This window comes from Vanellus vanellus, assembly GCF_965231255.1.
Source record: "Vanellus vanellus genome assembly, chromosome: 4".
NCBI lineage: Eukaryota > Metazoa > Chordata > Aves > Charadriiformes > Charadriidae > Vanellus > Vanellus vanellus.
In genome coordinates, this window is record NC_138909.1 from 15,944,460 (window position 1) to 15,963,586 (window position 19,127).

The 19,127-nt window shown below is 35.7% G+C and overlaps 1 protein-coding gene across 1 annotated transcript in view; it reads right to left on the minus strand.

The window, feature by feature from the left end:
* The window catches only part of TTC29 (tetratricopeptide repeat domain 29), a gene marked incomplete at its 3' end in the record, with an annotated part of 307,765 nt that overhangs the window by 104,729 nt on the left and 183,909 nt on the right, over positions 1-19,127 (minus strand). The window contains 1 exon segment of the mRNA XM_082482455.1: positions 10,582-10,805. Within this exon segment, the coding sequence (XP_082338581.1) occupies positions 10,582-10,805 (224 nt within the window).

Below are 19,127 nucleotides of genomic sequence, written 5' to 3' on the forward strand. Positions count from 1 at the left end.
ATCTGTGTAAACCACTTGCATTGTTTGGAACGAACAGGAGCAATTACTCAAAAAAGTACTTCGAATGCATCACTAAACCACACAAAAGAGTGTTTCCTCAGCCTCTTCTCTAGTATGTTTTGTCTCAAAATTAAAAATGACAAATTACATAAAGTCTAATAGGAAGTAAGTCATGACAACAGACAGAATGAGAGATTTGAATAAGTTCTTTGACTTCCAGATATCTTTATAAAGCTCTTCAGTGTGTTGTACAACACAGTAAGAACTTTATTCTGTTTCCTGAATGAATCTTGTTACCGCCTAATCATGTCTGCAGTCTTCAAAAGTTTTATCTAGCATTTGTTTCTCCTCCATTTTTATCTATCTTGGCCATTTTGGAGAATATTGGCTGAATTTTCCCTGCTTAAAATTTTCTGAAATCAAGCTGAAATGTCTTTTCCCCATTCTTGAACACCATCTTCTTTTGTCTTTTGATTTACAAATTTATTCCTCTTCTTTAATGGTCAACAATACTTTTTTGTTGCTTTTGCTTTTTAATTTTTTATTTTGCTTTCCTATTTCTTTTCTCAGAGTTTTTCCTCCATGAAGTGGTACCTTATATTTCCACCTTTTTAATAATTCCTATTGACATATATAAAACTATGATTTCCTGAACCAGTTTGTGTCACATAGAACGGTTTAGGTTGGAAGGGACCTCAAAGATCACCGAGTTCCAACCCCTCTCCCACTAGACCAGGTTGCCCAAGGCCATGTCCAGCCTGGCCTTGAACACCTCCAGGGATGGGGTTTCAACAACTTATCTGGGCAACCTGTTCTAGTGCCTTACCACCCTTAAAGTGAAAAATTTCTTCCTAATGTTTAATCTAAACCTGCCCTCTTCCAGCTTAAAGCCATTCCCCCTTGTCCTATCACTACATGCCCTTCCATTACTAGTATTTTAAATAAGGTAACACCCCTTCCAAGAAATAACAAAGTTTCACAATCTCTTTAGAATCATCAAATAGAAATACCCCAGAAATTACATCTAGATTATCATCTCATCATTTTTATCTAAAGTTTGACACTGAAACATGACAAAGCATCAGCTTAAGTTTAGAAATTTGGCTTTGAGAGGAATTATCTCTATATAGACTTCACGTATTCCTTATCAGGACATTCTTTATGGCTGTGAGTTTTCATGCCTTTTGTTCCCCCAGAAAACACAACTCTTGGGTACCTCTTCTTCAGAACATCCAGGAGTGTAAATCATATAAAACTTATACACACATTAGAAATTAAGACTATTTCAGTACAATAGCCTCAAAATTCTCTACAAATGATATTGGAATGGAAGTAACAGAAGTGGTTTGAGCTTAATATACATCTATCTGTCTGTGTGTGCGCGCACACATATACTATGTGTAGATAAAACAAGTCAAGACATAGTTGGGATTCATGACTGACCAATTTAGATATAGATATGGGTTATCTAAGGTCCCTTTACTCTCAATGAAGAAAAGTAGATACTTCTTGGCTCTGATTTATCTCATCGCAACTTAAACATCTATTGCGGCACAAGGGAGCACTTTTAAAGATTATCTCAAAAGTAAAGAGGTTCTCATGATGATTACAAGTACATAAACAAATAACCACATGAATGGAGAAATACAAAACCTAATTATAACCACTAACATAAAGGTAACAATACACGTTATATACGGATTACAGCTAAGTGAAAAAGATTTTAGAAGATACCAGAGGATACATACAAATGGTTACAATACCACAGTAAAGGGAAAGGTAATTGGACTGTCATTGGGGTAGAACACTAGATACAGATTTGCTGCCTTTGAAGTCTTTGCTACAAAGTATCAAGGCACTAACGCTACATAAAATTACGCAAATAACTTCAGGTAGTGCCCTACAAATCTCAAGAGATGGAACTGACCTGAGGCGGACTATTGCTACTGCCACAGCTTTGATTGAATGAACTTTAATGTGACCCTCTGATGACTATCCTGCTGGTGAATAACAATGAGAAGTGCACAAAGACAACCATTTCTCTGTAATTGTCTTGGACAGTGGCTGACCAGATATGCTGGTCATAAAATAAACCCCAAAAGATAGACTTTTAAAAGCTGTATTGTCTTCTGGATTCAAAGTGTGATTTACAAATCAAGAAATTACTTGACATTATTCTGACAGTGGTAAAGTTAGCATGTCAGACTTAGTAAAAGTGAACTTCTACCTCCCTAGGAGAAGAAAAATATTAGAATAGGTAAATACTTTCTTCTGTAAAATCTCCCATATGTAGTTCAGTTAAAGCTTTGACCTCTCTGATTTTGTATAGTAAGTTCTCTACAACTGATGGAGTACATTTAGACAAGTACTGTGGTTTGGGCTGAGCTGGCCACTACAATGAACTACAGATGCTCTCACCAGCCTCTCCCTTCAAGGAGAGAAGGGGAAGAGCGAAAGATTTATGAGTTGAAAAGAAACTGAACTACTTTAATTAAATATTAATAATAAAATAATAATAAGAGATAATAATACTAATAAGAAAATAATAAGATATATACAAGATATAAAAAACTGTATCGAGCTCCCAGGATGATGATCACATCACCAGCAGGCTCTGGGAAAATCCCAGACTGGTCTCAGCGGTGGATGAGAGTTGAACTCAGGAACACATAGATCAAGATCAAAGGCAGATGAACAGAGTCCTCCTCATACGCTGACCCCTTTGATCCCTCAGCTTTTATACTGAGCATGAGGCAGATGGGATGGAACACCCCGTTGGTCAGCTTTGGGTGATCTGTCCTGACTGCTCCTCCCCACAGGTGCAACCCTTCTACACTTTTCTTCTTTTGATCCTCCAACAAGGCAAATAAAGTTAACTGACCTTGAGCAAGAGCCTTTCTGCATACCATTCCTTGGTATTAATCATAAACATCAGGCCTCATCTCTGCTAGAAGCAGACGCTGTCTGAGAAATACGCTGTTAATTTCAGAGTTCAGTTACTTCGAAGAGGCTTAGCTAAAAAGTAAAATTATTGAAGAAGAAGAAAAAAAAAAAAGGGGTCTGTTTTACCTCAAACTGGGACAACAAGTCAACTTTCTGTATCTGTTGATACAAAGAAAATAATAATGTGCATCACTTATCAGAGAGGGAATGATGGCACTGACACTGGAATGCGATACTGAATAAAGACAAAGAAGTTGGAATCACACAACCAATTGTTAAACAGTTCCTGCAAGACAAATTCCTGTTTTTCAAATAAGAAACAATTAAGAAACGACACAGATAAAGGTTCAAAGGCTGATCCCATTAATCTTTAAAAAATTACATTAATTTCATAAAACATTAGAAGCTAAATTCAGGTCTTCCAGAACATTTAAGTCCCAGTATTGTAAGAGCACTGTAAAGATGAACATCTATCCAACATGGAGCAGATGGTGAGGCCTGAGAGTTCACAGTTTTGGACTTAACTGAAGATCTGAAGCAGGGCTAAGAATGCATCTTATGGGCAATTATCCAACAGAACATCTTTTCAATGCCAAATTACCAAATTGAAGACAGTAAAATTTCATGAAAAATAAGCAGAAAACAAATTAAAAGTCATGCTATGTTGCAGTACTTGTTTCATAATGTTTTAATGTTTTTGTCACAGAATATAAATTACTGAAAATGGACTACTTTAATTTTGTTTGATCTGAAAATTTCAAAATATTTTATTTTCATTGTCCTTTGCAATGGAGAACAACTTTGAAATTGGGTGTCTATGCACAAACCAGAAGTAGCCCTATCACACCTTGCTGAGATCTTTTTGTTAAACAGAGATTTTAAATAAAAAAATCCCTCTGACTTGATCTTAAAAATTAAACCCCATATACTAAACACATATGGTTTTTCCTGCTCTGCCTCAGGATCTCTTCAGGTGCATCTCAACTGTCAAGTAGGATCTATCCTTGTAATGCTCAAGCCATAGTCCCCGACTGGCCCACCAAACAGTATCTTTGTTTATTCCTGGGCTCTTCTCAGGAACTCTTCCCTTGGCAAGCAAAGGTGTGCATGGAACAGACGATCGTTCAAATCCATGGTCTGCATGTTTGTTGTGTTCAGCTAGACAACTACTAAGTAGCACAACTCACAGGGATAGTGAGGTGGAGTTCAAGTATGAAAATCCCAACAGAGTTAAGATGACAGCAAAAGAAACATCTAGAAGATCTCCAAGCCATACTACTATAATTAAAGTATAACTGCTGCCACTGTATGATCTCCTTTGTGACAGGATGTAACGGAAGAAAGGAAAAGAAGTATAGAAATGGTCTTTAGAGAAGAGATGAAAACAACATCGTGATGAGATCCTGACTTGGTATTTTCCTTGAAGAAGAAAAGAAAGAGGCTGTTCTTGTAAATGGAAAATAGAATTTGTACTCATTCTTAAGATACAGGCATCAGAAAGAAACTTTTCAACATTTATTTATGGTTCAATATTTTCCACTCAAAAAATCACCAGTCATTTGTCCCTGCGAGATGAAGGCCATATGGAAACTTATCAACAGTTGGTAACACTCATCTTCCCATTCAGTTAGTTGGTTTTAGTGAGTATGACTTGATTATAACTGACCATTCACTTGTGAAGACATAAAGGTGTGGCCTATGATCAATTAAGTCACCAGGAGTAATTTTTGATGTCAGAATGAGACATCATTAATACTGGAAGCTTCATTCTTCTTCTGCCAGAGATCAATACCGAAGACCTAGTAGCAAGACAGTTGATGCTGTGAAAAATTCACACAGGATGGAGGCTGTTGGGCCAAAGAGATGCATGAACAGTAACAGAATATGGTGCTGTGATCAGTTATTTCCACCTGGATCCACAGACAGCAAAGAAACAGTCCCACTTGCTTGCTCAGGAAAATCATGCCTCTACACCTACAGGGAGAAGACCACGCAATCATTCCCTTTTTCCAGAAAGTTCATCCATAAGCTAAACTGACATGAAATGAAGAAAGGTTGCTGTGGGGTAGCATGCTGACACCATCAAGTTTCAGGAAGAGCCTCTGTTTCCTAGATATCATGAGGAAGGGTGTACACGGAACACACTCCTCCAACACGGGTAGGTATGTAAGGTGTGGTATATCCAATGAAATATGAATATATGAAGGTATATTCAATGAAAGTCCAATCTATACAAAGATGCTAAGGAATATAATTCTGCCAAGTAAGGATAAAGCTATCTAATGATAATGATATAAAGCAATTAACTGGTAATCTGGGACACTAAAGGGGAGCTCCAAGCCATTGCAATGAAAACACACTAGTGAAATTTTCTAAGAAACATTGCTTCTGTTGAAGTAATGGTAGTTCTTCAATTTGCTATATTTTGAGAAGGCTTGACTTCTTTCCTGAGCAGAATCCCTTCACTTTTTGCAAGATAATTACAAAAATAATAAACTCCTCCATTGGTGTCTAGCAACTGCTGCATTTTTCCTGTGATACAATACTAAGCAGAGAAGAACAAAGCTGCTTAGAAAATAAAAGTATTCCTTTTCCCATCCCCCCAAAACCAAACAAAACTATGTCTCCTCCAAGCAAATATTAAAAGAGGTTTTGGTATGTTTATCCTTTCCTTTTTTAATGCATAACCTTTTTCTTCCCCCCCCCCCCCCAAAATAGCATGGGTAGTATGGTTAATGCAAAGTTTCTAGCCTGGCATAAGTGTGCAATCTTACAGAAAAGCTTTCCACTGTAAAACGCTAAATTCTGTTTTCAACCTCAAGTACCTCAGACAAAGAAAGATTTTCCAGTGCAAACGCATCAAATACTCAAGCTTGCTTCATAAACCTTATGAAAAGTCATCTTTTACAACAACAACAAATGATAACTCATGCTGTCGAAAGTTTTATCTACACTGAAGTGAGAAAAAAAAGAGCCCAGTTAGCACTTCCCTCTAATTCTGGGTGTCTGATATTCTCTAGAACAAGGGTCAGCAGCCTGTAGCACAAGTACAGATTCAACATTTAGCATAGCGCACGCCGCAAAGGTTGCATGGGGTCAGGAACCAGGAGCAGATGGAATCTGAGAAAGCCAGCAGCTTCCAGGTCTTAACTCCTACTCTCCACCAGCTGTCCCAACGATCAACTAATAAGCAGTGTCTTTCCCCTCTGAAGGCACGTTCCTACCCAAGTATAGGTTCCATGCATTGGCTTTGGCACAGTGAACAAAGTGATCTGCCACTATAGTTCTGACCGCTCAATACACCTTGCAGTCACTGAACTGTGGCATTTTGCTCCCCTGCTCTGCCAAAGTAGAGCCAATGGCTGAGACATCTCTCCCTTTAATTGTTCTTGAGCTGTAACTCGCCTTGCATCCCCTTCAACTTGTACAATACCAGCAAACGAGCTCACTCTAGCAAGCACCGATCATATAAGCTCTTCAAGGCCTCTGCTAGTTCTAGGTAAGGATTCAGTTAGGGTTCAAGCCTACGTTTAGTATGTAATTCAGATGTATTAATATGTAATTCAATTAAGAGCAACACTTTTCAAGCCCTTCTGAAACAATACTGGGACAGGTGACCTCTAATTTGACAAAACCCAAATTTGGCACACTATCACTGAGAGGCAAGCCTCAGTCTAAAACATACAACTGATGTTTTACAGTATAATCTGCATACTATCAATCATTCTTCTGGTAGGCTCAGTGCTAACTAACTAAATAAAAATAGCTACACAATACTTTGACGAGATGATTCAAAGAAGTGGCTTAGTCTAATGAGCATAGAGAACCAACAAGTAAACTGGCAATGCGTTTTAAAACAATAAGACAAACTGCAGCAGCCAAGTAGTGATTTAAAGAATCAGTTACATTCCTGTGGTAAAGCCTGTGCAAATATCAGCTTAAAGGTTTTAATTTAGCTTTTAAATATTTTTTTCTGAGGAACAGCAACATTATCATTACAATGAACTGTTCTCTCAGGCACACATTGCGCTGGGCGCTGTTCAAAAATTCCAAAATATAAGTAGAATACTTAGTTGGATTTGCTTTGTTCCTGCTTCTTCCCCATAACCCACTCAAACACACAGAGATATGGTCGAATTTTGTCTTGGTCTTAGACAGACAAAATGAACAAAACGAGTTCTATTCAGTTGGCACACTGACATAGGGTATGGTCATCGTTTGTTCACAGGGTATCAGCAGCCAAAGGATATTTAGTTAATATAGTAATGAATATTTAGTTAGGGTTTAGCAACCCTTAATGTCAGACAAGGATGGACTGCAGCTTCAAACTCTCCCTTCCTGCTAACTGGCAGAACAGTACTGAGTAGGGACTAGGGAGCTATGGCTCCTCAAAGGGATAGCAACAACAACCTGCCAGCACTGTATTATACCTTTCAAGGAAAATTATATCTTTAAGTGAAATTACTCTGAGCAGTACAATCAGGCAGGCAAGCAAGCAATCGGACAGGCCGTTCCATGGCCTCAAAATGTAACTTTCTTTTTGAAAAAACAACCCCTTTTCATACATGTGCTAAGAAATGATGGTATACATCAAACTCTGAGCTATGTAGATACGTTGCTTTGACATTTATCCTGCATCCTTTTATAAAAAGCACCTCTACAACTGTACATATTTAAACAGCTAAACTTTCTCCTTTTTTTTTTTTTTTTAAAAAAGAAAGAAACAAAACTACTGATACCAGAACTAGTAAAAAGAGAGGTTAGTCCACGATAAAGAAGGAAGATTAAGGAATAATTAGAAAGAACTCAATTTTGAAGTCAGAAGCATTTACATTATTTGCATCAAAAAAGTCCAAATAGGAATGCAGTCGAGTATTGCCAATACTCCTGCCAGTGTTTTTGGGATAATGCTGTATCTAAGGCAAAATAACTCTGTCAGCTATTTTTCTGAGAAGCTGCAAGGATTAATGCTAGATCTCTATTTTTTAAATACTTGAGAGGTATTCAAATACAATGACAACGAGATTAAGTTGGACAGAAAAAAAGATGTTTTCTTTGCACACAGTATATTATTGGTAAGAGCCGATTTAAAAAAAAATAAAAATGACTCCTTTATGATTTGAAGTTCAATCAAAATGTTCCACTAAAAATGAAAACAGAGAGAACATTCACTGGCGTACGTAAAGGTAAATGGTCTGTTCAATGTAATGCTGGTAAACAAAATGTTAATGTTTTCAAACCCAACAGTAAAGAAAATCGTTGGTCTTTGGTATCAGCCTCCATATTGTGATCGATGGTGCTAATTCTGTTAAAGCAAACAGTTTGTGTCCAGCATTATAGTATCCTATAACTGCAAACTACCAAAAAAAATGAAAAGATTAATATATTCCATCAATAAATATGGAAAGCGTATGAATACCTAGCTTTGTGCACTACAGTAACAACCATAAAACTCTAAACTTAAGAGCAACAGTTTTAAGTTATAGTCACAATTAAGACAGCAACACTATATGATACAAAAACATCAGGTAAGAAAAATTAAATAACAAATACAAAAATTGTTTACTGACTCAGTAAGTGAAGCTTTATTTTCCACCTAACCACTTCAGGCTCAAAACCAACCCCTTCATGAAGTTTAAACTCATCAAAAAACTTACAAGTCGTGAAGATATTTTTTTTTTTTTTTTCTTCTTCATAATTTATACCTGCTACTCTCTTCTTCAACACAATGGTTAGCTCAGGACAGCATACTTGAGACAGGTAAACTTTCTGTTAGCCTAATGTTAGTGACAACAGCCACACTGTGAAACTCTCCCCAAATAGTACTTCCAAGCTTTTAAGCTTGAACTGTGGTGGCTGAAGAGCAAATGCAGGTCAGCTGCTGTTGTGACTGCTACATCATGATAAGTTCCAGCTGAAGTGAACTGCTGAACACTTCTTAAATGGTGTCAACTGGAGTTGTCAGGAGATCATAAGCCAGAGCCCCAAGCAATTTGATTAGAATAAGAGAGTAACTGGATTAGTGGAACTACTGAATGAGTATTTGATGAGCTGTATAATTCATAAGTTATCTCCACAGCACTACTAGCTCTAACACCTGCAACATGAATTAGTATCCACCCCTTCATGTGCCAGGTGACTCAAACCTCACTTAAAACACACAAAAGATTTGTGCAAAGGTTTGCACTGAAACCAGTGAAAAAAAATCAAAACTAACTATACCTTGATCTAGCAATTCAGTAAAGATGCTTGTCAACTCTATTGGCACGTTCTCATTATTTTCTCTTCTTTCATTTTAACCAACTTTAACAAGCAAAGTTGGGAGACATTCTCTCCTAGAGGCAAGATACAATTAGTCAGACAATTGGTGGTATCTTGTCTCTTCAAGAGGTGAAAGACTTACAGAGCCTAGCACGCAATGAAAAATATCACACACCAAAGAGAGGCAAAATGCTCTGCTCAAGCAGCTGCAGGAAGCAGACCCATCAGGATAAGCTCCATCTACTATTTTTTGAACATCAAAGCGTTGGCAGTATGCTTCTGCCAAGGTAGTCTGAGCACAAAACTTCTCTCTTGTACTCCTGCAAGCTACCGGGGTCTCTATTTAGGTTTTAGTCATACTCCAGACAAATATGAAGATTTCTTCCAATCATGGGCTGGCTAGACTTCCTGTGTAGGATTACTGTGAATTAAAGAAAGAAACACAACTTTTGGCTTTCATAGTACACACAAAATAAACATTTTAAATGAACATTTTTTAAGGGCTGAAAGCTGAAAGAACTTTTTTTTGTTGCTCCTTTTTGAAATGAAGTTGTCTGTATCTAAATTTCAGCCAAAAAGCTTAGACTTCAAATTCACAAGCTTTATTGTAGATTTCCATATTTGTAATGATCAAAAATGCAACCTGAAACAAGCCAACTATAGTGAAATCAGCTCAGCCATGAAACAGGATTGCAGTTAGAGCTTTATCTGCCTCCATTCCTACAATTATTCCAAAGGAGACAGACTAAGTTATGTTACTATTTATAGTAAAAGGAAATGATAAATACAAGTGCTTAGTAAATAGTAGGCAATAGAGAAAATACAGTAATTTGGAGTTATGTCTTCACTAATATCTAGTAATTCACAGGTGGCATGTTACATCTGTGTGCTGCATTTTATTTGACACGTTCACAATCCTTTTTAAGTCAGTCACAAATCCAAACACAGTTAGCAGACAGAGTATTTAATAAAATCAGATTTATAAAACTATTACTGTGTGAAACAGCATTTTACCTATTAAATTTCTCTAATACAAAACCAGCTACTCAAATCAATAGAGAAAGAAAAATAATAAATAATGAAACTATGAGAAAATAATTGAGATGTTATCAAAGCTATAAATACATCAAACATTTCTGATGATATCATAACGCACTCTGCATGTTTTTCCTTTTTTTTTTTTTCCTTCACAAAACCTCTCCTGATATCTGCAGCTCCTAATCATTTATTCTATAAATACAGCTTAGTTGACTAAGGCTGAAATGTGCTAAGATGCAGTAACGTTTCAAATTCATACATGAAACAATTTGGAAGCTTCCCCCAGGCATTGGCGGCTGCGGCTCCCGCTGCTCTGCTACCCACAATCCCCCCATTTACCTGCTCGCTGGGCTGCCTCAGCCCTGGTCAGGAAGTGGTAAAGCTGATCCAGCTTATCAGGCTGCTCCTCCAGGGACTTCTGCTGCCATATGGCTGACCCAGGCCCTGCAGCCTCCCTCAAGGCATTCCACTTCTGTATCAGAGCGAAGAGCTCGGAGAAGGACTCGTGATAACCCTGTCGCAGCATGTCTATGCAGATGTTCTTCTTGTATGAATTCCTGTTACTGGGAATAAGAAAGATAGATTTTAAGCCTTTAAACCTGCATTCTGTTCTCCTCCTTACCAAATAAGTACAGATGACTAAAACGGCTTTCAAGAAGAGACCTCTGCAGTTCAGCAGCGGGGAAGGGGTATTTTTCTCTCCGCTCAAAAAGCATTCTGCTAAAATACGATTATGAATGTCATACCCTAGGGAAGGAAATATCGCAATAATGAATAAATACCTATATATATTGAAAACATGTTAAAAATACACTGGTATTCTTTAGCTGGTACTGGTAAAAGAGGCTGACTGATGGGGAAAAAAACCCCATGTTTACACTAGTTCATGAAAACACAATGAACTCTTAGTTTGCTTTAAAACAGTGCACAGGGAAAAATGAGGCACATTCCGCATGTCAAAACAATGTATATGTTAAATAGTTTTGCTGTAGGATATGACGGCTTGGTTTAAAACGTCAAACAAATGCTATGCCAGAAACATAATCATTAGATATTATTTTGCTGCTGTTTAGCATATAACTTCAGCCGGAACTGTTTTACTGATGCAAAAGTTTGATAATTTCTCCCTAATTTTAAAATCAAATGATACAATGATGAATTTATATCAAACTTATCTCATTCATAAACTCTGATAAGATATACATATCAAAAAGTTGTGTAATCAAAAATTCTCAAGAGGTAGTATATCTTTTGAGGTATTATTTATGGAAATAATCAAAATATTTCTTTTATGTGGCATGAAACAATCATTGTGTTCTATCCTGGAGAAAACTATGAGTCCAATGGGACTGCCTGCAACACTAAAGTAGAGATGTAAAGGTTTGCAGGCATAGGTATCTAGTGTGAGAAAACCAACCTTTGTCACAGTAAAATGGCAAGGACCCAGATGTGTTAATTTCATTTTGTATATTCCATTAAGTTTCCAAACTGTTTTCAAGACTGTCTCTTTAGATTAAAATCCATTTAACTTTAAATTCTCAGCAGTTTTAAAATAAATACGGAATTCTGAAAACTGATATTTATTGTATATGTAACAAATTCAGATGTCCTTATGCTAAATAATAGCCTAATAAGACTAATACTTCTAGCCTAAAAAGAGCTACTGCAGTTCTTAAATAATGCCAATAAGACAGAAGTGACGTAAAAAACTTCTTAGTTAGCTGTCATTGAAATAAACAGTAATGTAAGGTAAGAATTAAATCTACATTATTGCATATTTGATGTGATTAAAATAAAATCTATTGCTTACTACACAGATGCACATTAATCCTTCATATGTATTTTTTACATTTCAGTAGCAGAACTGAACACAAAAATATTACAAAATCCTGATATGATTTAGACTAGACAGTACTGAATTTATCTTTAACATATAAATAGGTGTTTTTTGAGATTGAAAAGCACACATCGTTCACACAGATAAGGGAGAATATACAACTATTGTGTACCAGAAAACATTTGCAACATTTATCTCAGAAAAGTAAATGAGAAATATTTTTAAACATTTACATTTTAATTTGCCAGAATATGCTATGTTTGTCATATATCAGATGCACAGTATATGGCTTAAAAATACTGTAAAGATATTATGTTCATACAGTACAGTGTATTCTCTACTCTGTACATGGAATGCCTTCTTCTTCCTGTTCTAAAATTCTATCTTACAAAAAAAAAAAAAACAACTGAAAAATATAGGTAAAAAATTCCTACCAACTTCCAAAGGCCTAGGACTGAATCCTACGGTAATATAACTCAGAGCAGTGGAAAAACAATCTGTGGAAAAGCCACACATACATACATATTTATTTATATAATGTGATCTATAAATGTGTATATGTGTGCATGCATTACCTCATTCGAGGTATTAGAAGTAAACAAGAAAGTACTGCCAAAAGATCTTAACAGTGACTAAAAAAACCATCATTCTGTTAATTTTTAACACTTACTGCATACTCACTGAGCACAGTACCAATATTCGTTTAAATAGAAAAACTGTGTCCATGTAACATGTTATTTCCTGTAGACTGATGCATTTTACTTGATGTCAAAGCACAATTTCCCCACAAGACAGCATTATTAGCAAATCAATACAGGAAAACAAAGCATACAGTAAAATAGGTCAGTTTTAAAAATTAGTGTTGATATTCTTTTAATAAATCCCATGCCAATTAATAAAGAAATTGAAATAGTGCTGAAGTTATGTAGCACAGAGCACATTTTTGTTTGAGGCAAAGATAACTGATTTTAACTCACAAGCAATGAAGCAATCTACTGTATACCATTCAAATTTTAGAGGCATAAAGATAAAAGTTATCTCTCAGTTACACTTAAAACCAGAAAACACACAAAGTGCAAAATATTAATACTATTGTTTCCTTAAGTTTCTGCAATATATAAGCCACAGGTGACTGACCACACACAAACAATAAAATGGGGAGAGAAATGACTGGGGATGAATGGTACTCATGACACCTAAGAGAGCTTGACATTGCAACGAATTCTGAAATTGTTTCAGTTGAATGTTTTCAGTCGTCAAAGTTCCAGATGAAAATGCCAGTGTCCTTTTTTTTCCAAAAACCAGTGCTTTCAAACAGAGCAGTAGTGTAGGTGACAGAAGTAAACTTTTCACGATATCTCGAGATAAACTATAAATTCTCAATCCTCAAAATCCTTTTCATACTTCTTTTTATAATGTCAGGCAGCACGTAAAATAAGAGGTGAAACAGAACATCTCATGTTTTACATAAAAGATGACTTTATTTCTAATATCAATAGCAAAACCTGATACCTAATTAAATGTTCGTGACATTTTACAAAATCTAACTGTTAACAGTAAGTTTTCTACTACATTAATAAACTAGTTTGCACTAAACTTTTGAGCCTTACTACCTAATAAATTATGGTCTATTATTCAAAAAGTAAGTTTGTTTCTCTGCATTGCATCCACGGCGACTTTAGGTTTCCTTTGAACAATTATGTTACTCCAAGAAGCAAAATGAAAAAAGACTGGCCTTTTCATGCGCCTGAAGTGGAGACGTTCACGAGGTTTAATGGTCTCTGGGGGCATCTACTGGAAATCTGGGAAACTGCAGCCAGGACATGTTAATCAGGCAGCTGTCAGCGCGGCGAGGCAGAGGGCCGCAGAACAAAGAAGGGCACCAGCGGGGATCAAACGCGGGGCGCGGAGCGCTGCCAGCGCGGCGCGGGAGAAGCGCGGGGCTGCGCGGGGGGTTACGTTACCCGGTGCCACCGCAGCACCGCGCCGAAAACACGCAAACATTGCCTGCCAGCAATTCAACTAGCCGGATTGGAAGGAGCAGACAGCTTTGTAACGCTGGCTGTCTTTAGTTTTAAAATTGAACCTTCATACGAAGATAAACCTAACGTCCTCTTTCCTTTTTGAATGATCGTACGTGCGTGCTAGCAGAAAAAGATTTCAGATGGATTTTTTTAAAACAAATTATTTTTTAATGAAATCTGGAGCATATCTATGTATTTATGCTTAAAACAAAGATGCCAATTAATCTGATTTTGATTTAAAAGCATATTTGTTTCATTTTTTTTAAAACCCATGAAAGTCAACAAATGAAAACCGTAATACTTAACACAAACACAGACGATGCTGACAATCCACTGTTCCTCCGACTGTACACTCACCTCTGGCATTACCAAAACCCTGTTGATGTTGCTACATGTTTATTTACAGAGGTTGGGTAAAACAGTGAAATGAGGTCCACTTAGTGTGTCTGGTTGGATATCATGCATTTGTCCTACATCAGCAGTTACTGTGATGCAGTATTTTATGCGTGAGCTGATGAAAAATTCTGTGCGCTTCTGTGCGTGTGTCATGGGTGGGTGGGTGTCAGAAGAATTTTTAGCACCAAATAAATAACCACTGAAAGTTAAAGTTGCCATTTTACTGGTACCATGTTATAGATGATGATTTCATGCAGTATAATACGACCCAGGTGGAAGCAGCTATTTACTGAGCGTGTACCTGCGAGCTTGAAAAGGCACTGCTATTGTTAACACTGTGCTTCAAGTGTACCTGGATATTGCTACAGGTATTTTACTTTTCTTAAACTATACAGCTACTTATATAATTCTCTTACATTGATTTCTTTTATTATTATCATTGCTAGTCTAAAACGATCTAGAGTTGTGCTGAGGAATCACAGAAATCTGATTCTAATCTGCCTTTACCAGTGCAAAAATTATAAATACTAACCTTCAGTGAGGCTAATGAAATTACACTGTTGTTACAATCTCAAGGACCTTCCTATATTATTATTACAAGACCCTTCAGCAATGCTGGGAGATCAGGACATTACCATACTGCATTCCCTTTAACTTAAAATCCTGCATTCTACCCTTTACACTGAAAGAGAGAAAAGAAAAAAGAAATTAAGAGGCCAAGAAGAAGGTACTAGTGTTAGAAATAATCAAAATAGTATAGCATAACAGAATTATTTATCCGGAGCTTAATTCTCCACGCCTCCTGTGTGGTGTGGTCAATTACAGACATGCAAAGTAAGTGCAAAAGTCTACTATTTTCAGATGACAAATTATTATTTTTTTTAATATCACAGTTAATATCTTGAGGTTTTGTAGGATTTAATTAGTACTACAGGTTAATGCCAGCTGCTGATTACAAGACAAGTGTACTGTAGCAATCACATTTTGTAAAGCACAAAATGGCATGGATTAAACAACGATAGTATATAAAATATTAAAGTGTACTTCCAGTGTAAAATAATTACTCTACCAATTATTATAATGTTTAAAAACTATATTCAAATAGATTTCATCCACTTGGGATTTCCTTCTGCAGTTGGCACGTCAATGACTGATATAAATGCCTTAGCTAAGGATCACAAAATTATGAAAAAATAACCAAGATATTTTTGCTTAAGTTTATTTAAACAAATACATTTTACCTCCCCCTATTTCCTGTCTATAAATCTATAAGAAAGTTTAAATTACGTCAAGTATGTGAATACTTAGCTACTTTGTATTTAACCTATATGCAAACACACACAACATAAACAAGGAGACACAAGAATTTCCTCACTAAACAAATATAGTATACGAAACACTAAAAAGCCAAGCATGCTGTAAGAATTCATAACTTCAGGCTGCTCTGCCTAAGAATCAAAAGAGGAATTACTATTTAGTAATAGCTGGACAGCCGAAAAAACATGACCATTTTGCAATACTGTTAGTGACCCACATCTAAAAATATAGTTAAAACTTCTGCAAGGCTTTGCTGAACACAAAAAGCACTTGTGCAAATACTTGGTAAATACGGAAGCTGAAGGTTTGACTATCGCGTTCAGTGATGCTACGATCCAGGTTACAGTGGTATAAAATCATTTACTCACACTGCTGAAATCTTGTCATGTGTCTGGGCTGCAATCTACAGAAGTTAAGTACACAGCTAACCTGAAAATATAGTCGAGTTGTCTGAGTACCTGAGTTCAGTGTGAAAATTCATATACATACGTACTTTGGTGAGTCGAGCCCTCAGTTGATCAAGGTACTCACCACATTTTCACCACATACTGCTACTGATACAAAGCTCTTTCACTGAATCAGGGCACAGCCCTCTTTAATCCTAGTTTAAAGATTGTACATTTAAATACTTTTCTTTTAGTGAGATATTAACTGGATGGTAATATGTTAAAATGTAGACTATAGTAATCTCATTAAAGAAAGATATGAAAGTACAGTAAATGCCATTAAGTAGTAATTGACTGTTAGCTTACACATCAGAATTTTTGATTATTAAAGATGACAACTAAATTATATTGGGGTGGCGTGCATGTTTTTTAATTCCAAATTATAAAGCTGAAGTAGCTAATGTCCTAATACAGAAAGTATAAAATACACCAACCCTCCAAATGTTATAAAAAGAATTCCCTACTCTAAAGAATAAATAAAAAAATACTGCATTACAATTTGTATTGTACATCAAGAGGGGGAAGAACACCTACTTGAAATTGACTTTTTTAACATTTTTTTTTTAAATAAGAAAAGGTTTATGGAGCTATGTATGCAGAACTATTAATAGAAAAATGAAAATAAAGTATATCAGAAAAGAAATATATAGGTACTTTATACCATATATAGGTACAATAACTTTCAGCATAAGTAATGCAGTATTTTTCATCTACTGCCTCACAGCCTCTGTTGTCAAACCACACTTTAACCTAAATCATGCAATCAGAAGTGGATGCATAACCTGTCAGCAGGCTCCTGCAAAGAACACATACGTTGAACTCGCTTCCTTTTGTTCAAAGCTACACTGCCACTTTAACACTACATAAAATGAAAAATTAATCAATTATAAACATCAAAGGATGACACAGAAAAAGTATTTTAAAATGAATGTAAGTACTGTAATAATTAAGAATCCTCATTAACCCAGAAAATGGAAATATAAATTTAGCAATGAACTTTTGGAACATAATGTCCCTAAACATAAATGCAAAGAAAGCACTAAAAATAAAGATAAACGTGCTACCGTTATAAAAATGTTCTTCATACAGAAGAACACACACCTTCTGCACACACACCTGTGATTATTTCAAGCGTAATCAGAAAAAACATTATCTTAATTAATCTTTCTGCTTTTCTTTCTAAATTAATTATGTTCATTAACAAAAAGTAATTCCAACCATATTTCATGGGCTATTATTTATCAAAATGAAGTATTTCTCAACTTTCCTCTTTTATTTCAGAGCTGACCTAATGGACTGAGAGCTAGAAACATGCGAGTTTGGAACTGTTTCCATTTGTCTTGCATGATATCAGAGAAGTCATTAAATTTCTCTGCAAGTTTCTTTCACAGTGTGCAAAAAGTATCTTTGGAAAAAGATAATAATAATTATTTACCTTCTGTGTCTTCCCAAGCTGATGCTATGAATTACCATAAAATCCTATACAAGGCTATGCATTTTCTATACTATTGAACAATTGAAGTATGAACAATTCCCACAGTATTTTTGCTTTTGTTTATGATATCTCATAAAAGTTCCCAAAAGAACTTACTCAGTAGTCTAAGGACAAATAGACCACACAGAGATTAAGAGAATAGACCACACAGAGATTAAGAGGAAAAGAAAAAAGAGGATTTTACACAATTCAGAAGGATTCACTATGAGAATTATTAGGAAGTCATGATTGTACGAAGGCAAATTAGACTTTCTTTATTTCAGAATTTTTTTGTATGTTAGAGATGCTTCACCTTTACGGAGTCTTAAAAAAGAAGCAGTTGTGTATTGCTTGTACATTATCTTCAGTACTAAATATTGTTGAACTATTGAGAAATGAAAGCACTAGAAAATTGTAAGACCAAACTTAGTAAAAACAACAAGTTACATAAAAAAAGAAAAACTTCAGCTCACTGTGTTCTTCTTTATTAAAGTATGTCATGTATTTTATCTTTGCAAGAGTTTGATGAGTTTTTGCAAGTAAAATTCTGTTTCCTCTATACTTGCTAATAGTCATGAGAATCTGTAGTTTGCACCTTCCCATTAAAAATGTATTGTATTTTTTGAAATTATTCACCCCGCCTTTTATCCAGATCATGTCTTTGAAAGGAGGAAGTAGATAATAAATGGAATAATTCATGACTTCCCATTAAATATGAAACTTTCTTTTGCAGAGTTTAGAAAATGAAGTTCTACATAATGTACAGAAGTTGATTAGAACTTTTTTTAACCTTTTCAAGAAAAACCTTTCACATTACACTAAAGCACAGAGAAGTTTCTTTTGGAAAGGCAAACCATTCACTTCTCACACAGTTCCGTTCTTTAGATCACTGCTTAATTACACTAAATAATATGTTTATCAGGCCCAAAATTCGCAGAGATCATTCATTTGACCAAAAAGAATGTGTGCCTCTAAGTGCTAAAATCTCTTTTTGAAAGTTGTTTAATAAACATTGAATCCTGGTCATGGCAAGCAAGATTGTTAGGAATTATTCAGACAGAAAAAAATACATATTTAAATAATATTGTGAAAGAAATTTAAAATTTATCATCTAGCTCAATAAGTGACTTGCGCCATCTCCCTTTCCACAATCAGCAGGGAGTTTGGGATAGAGTGCCTTAATTTAAAATTTCTTTTACTATGAAAGGATACATTTCTTTGGTTCTGATTTACCCTTTTCCATAGTTTTTAGTATTTAAAAGTGAAGAAATATCCTCATAAAATGTAAACAAGTTGACACAACATTCCATCAGTTCTCAACCAGAGTAATGTGAACAAAGAGGGTCATAAGGTGCTCACAGGTCATATCCTAAGATTGCCATCAGCAAGAA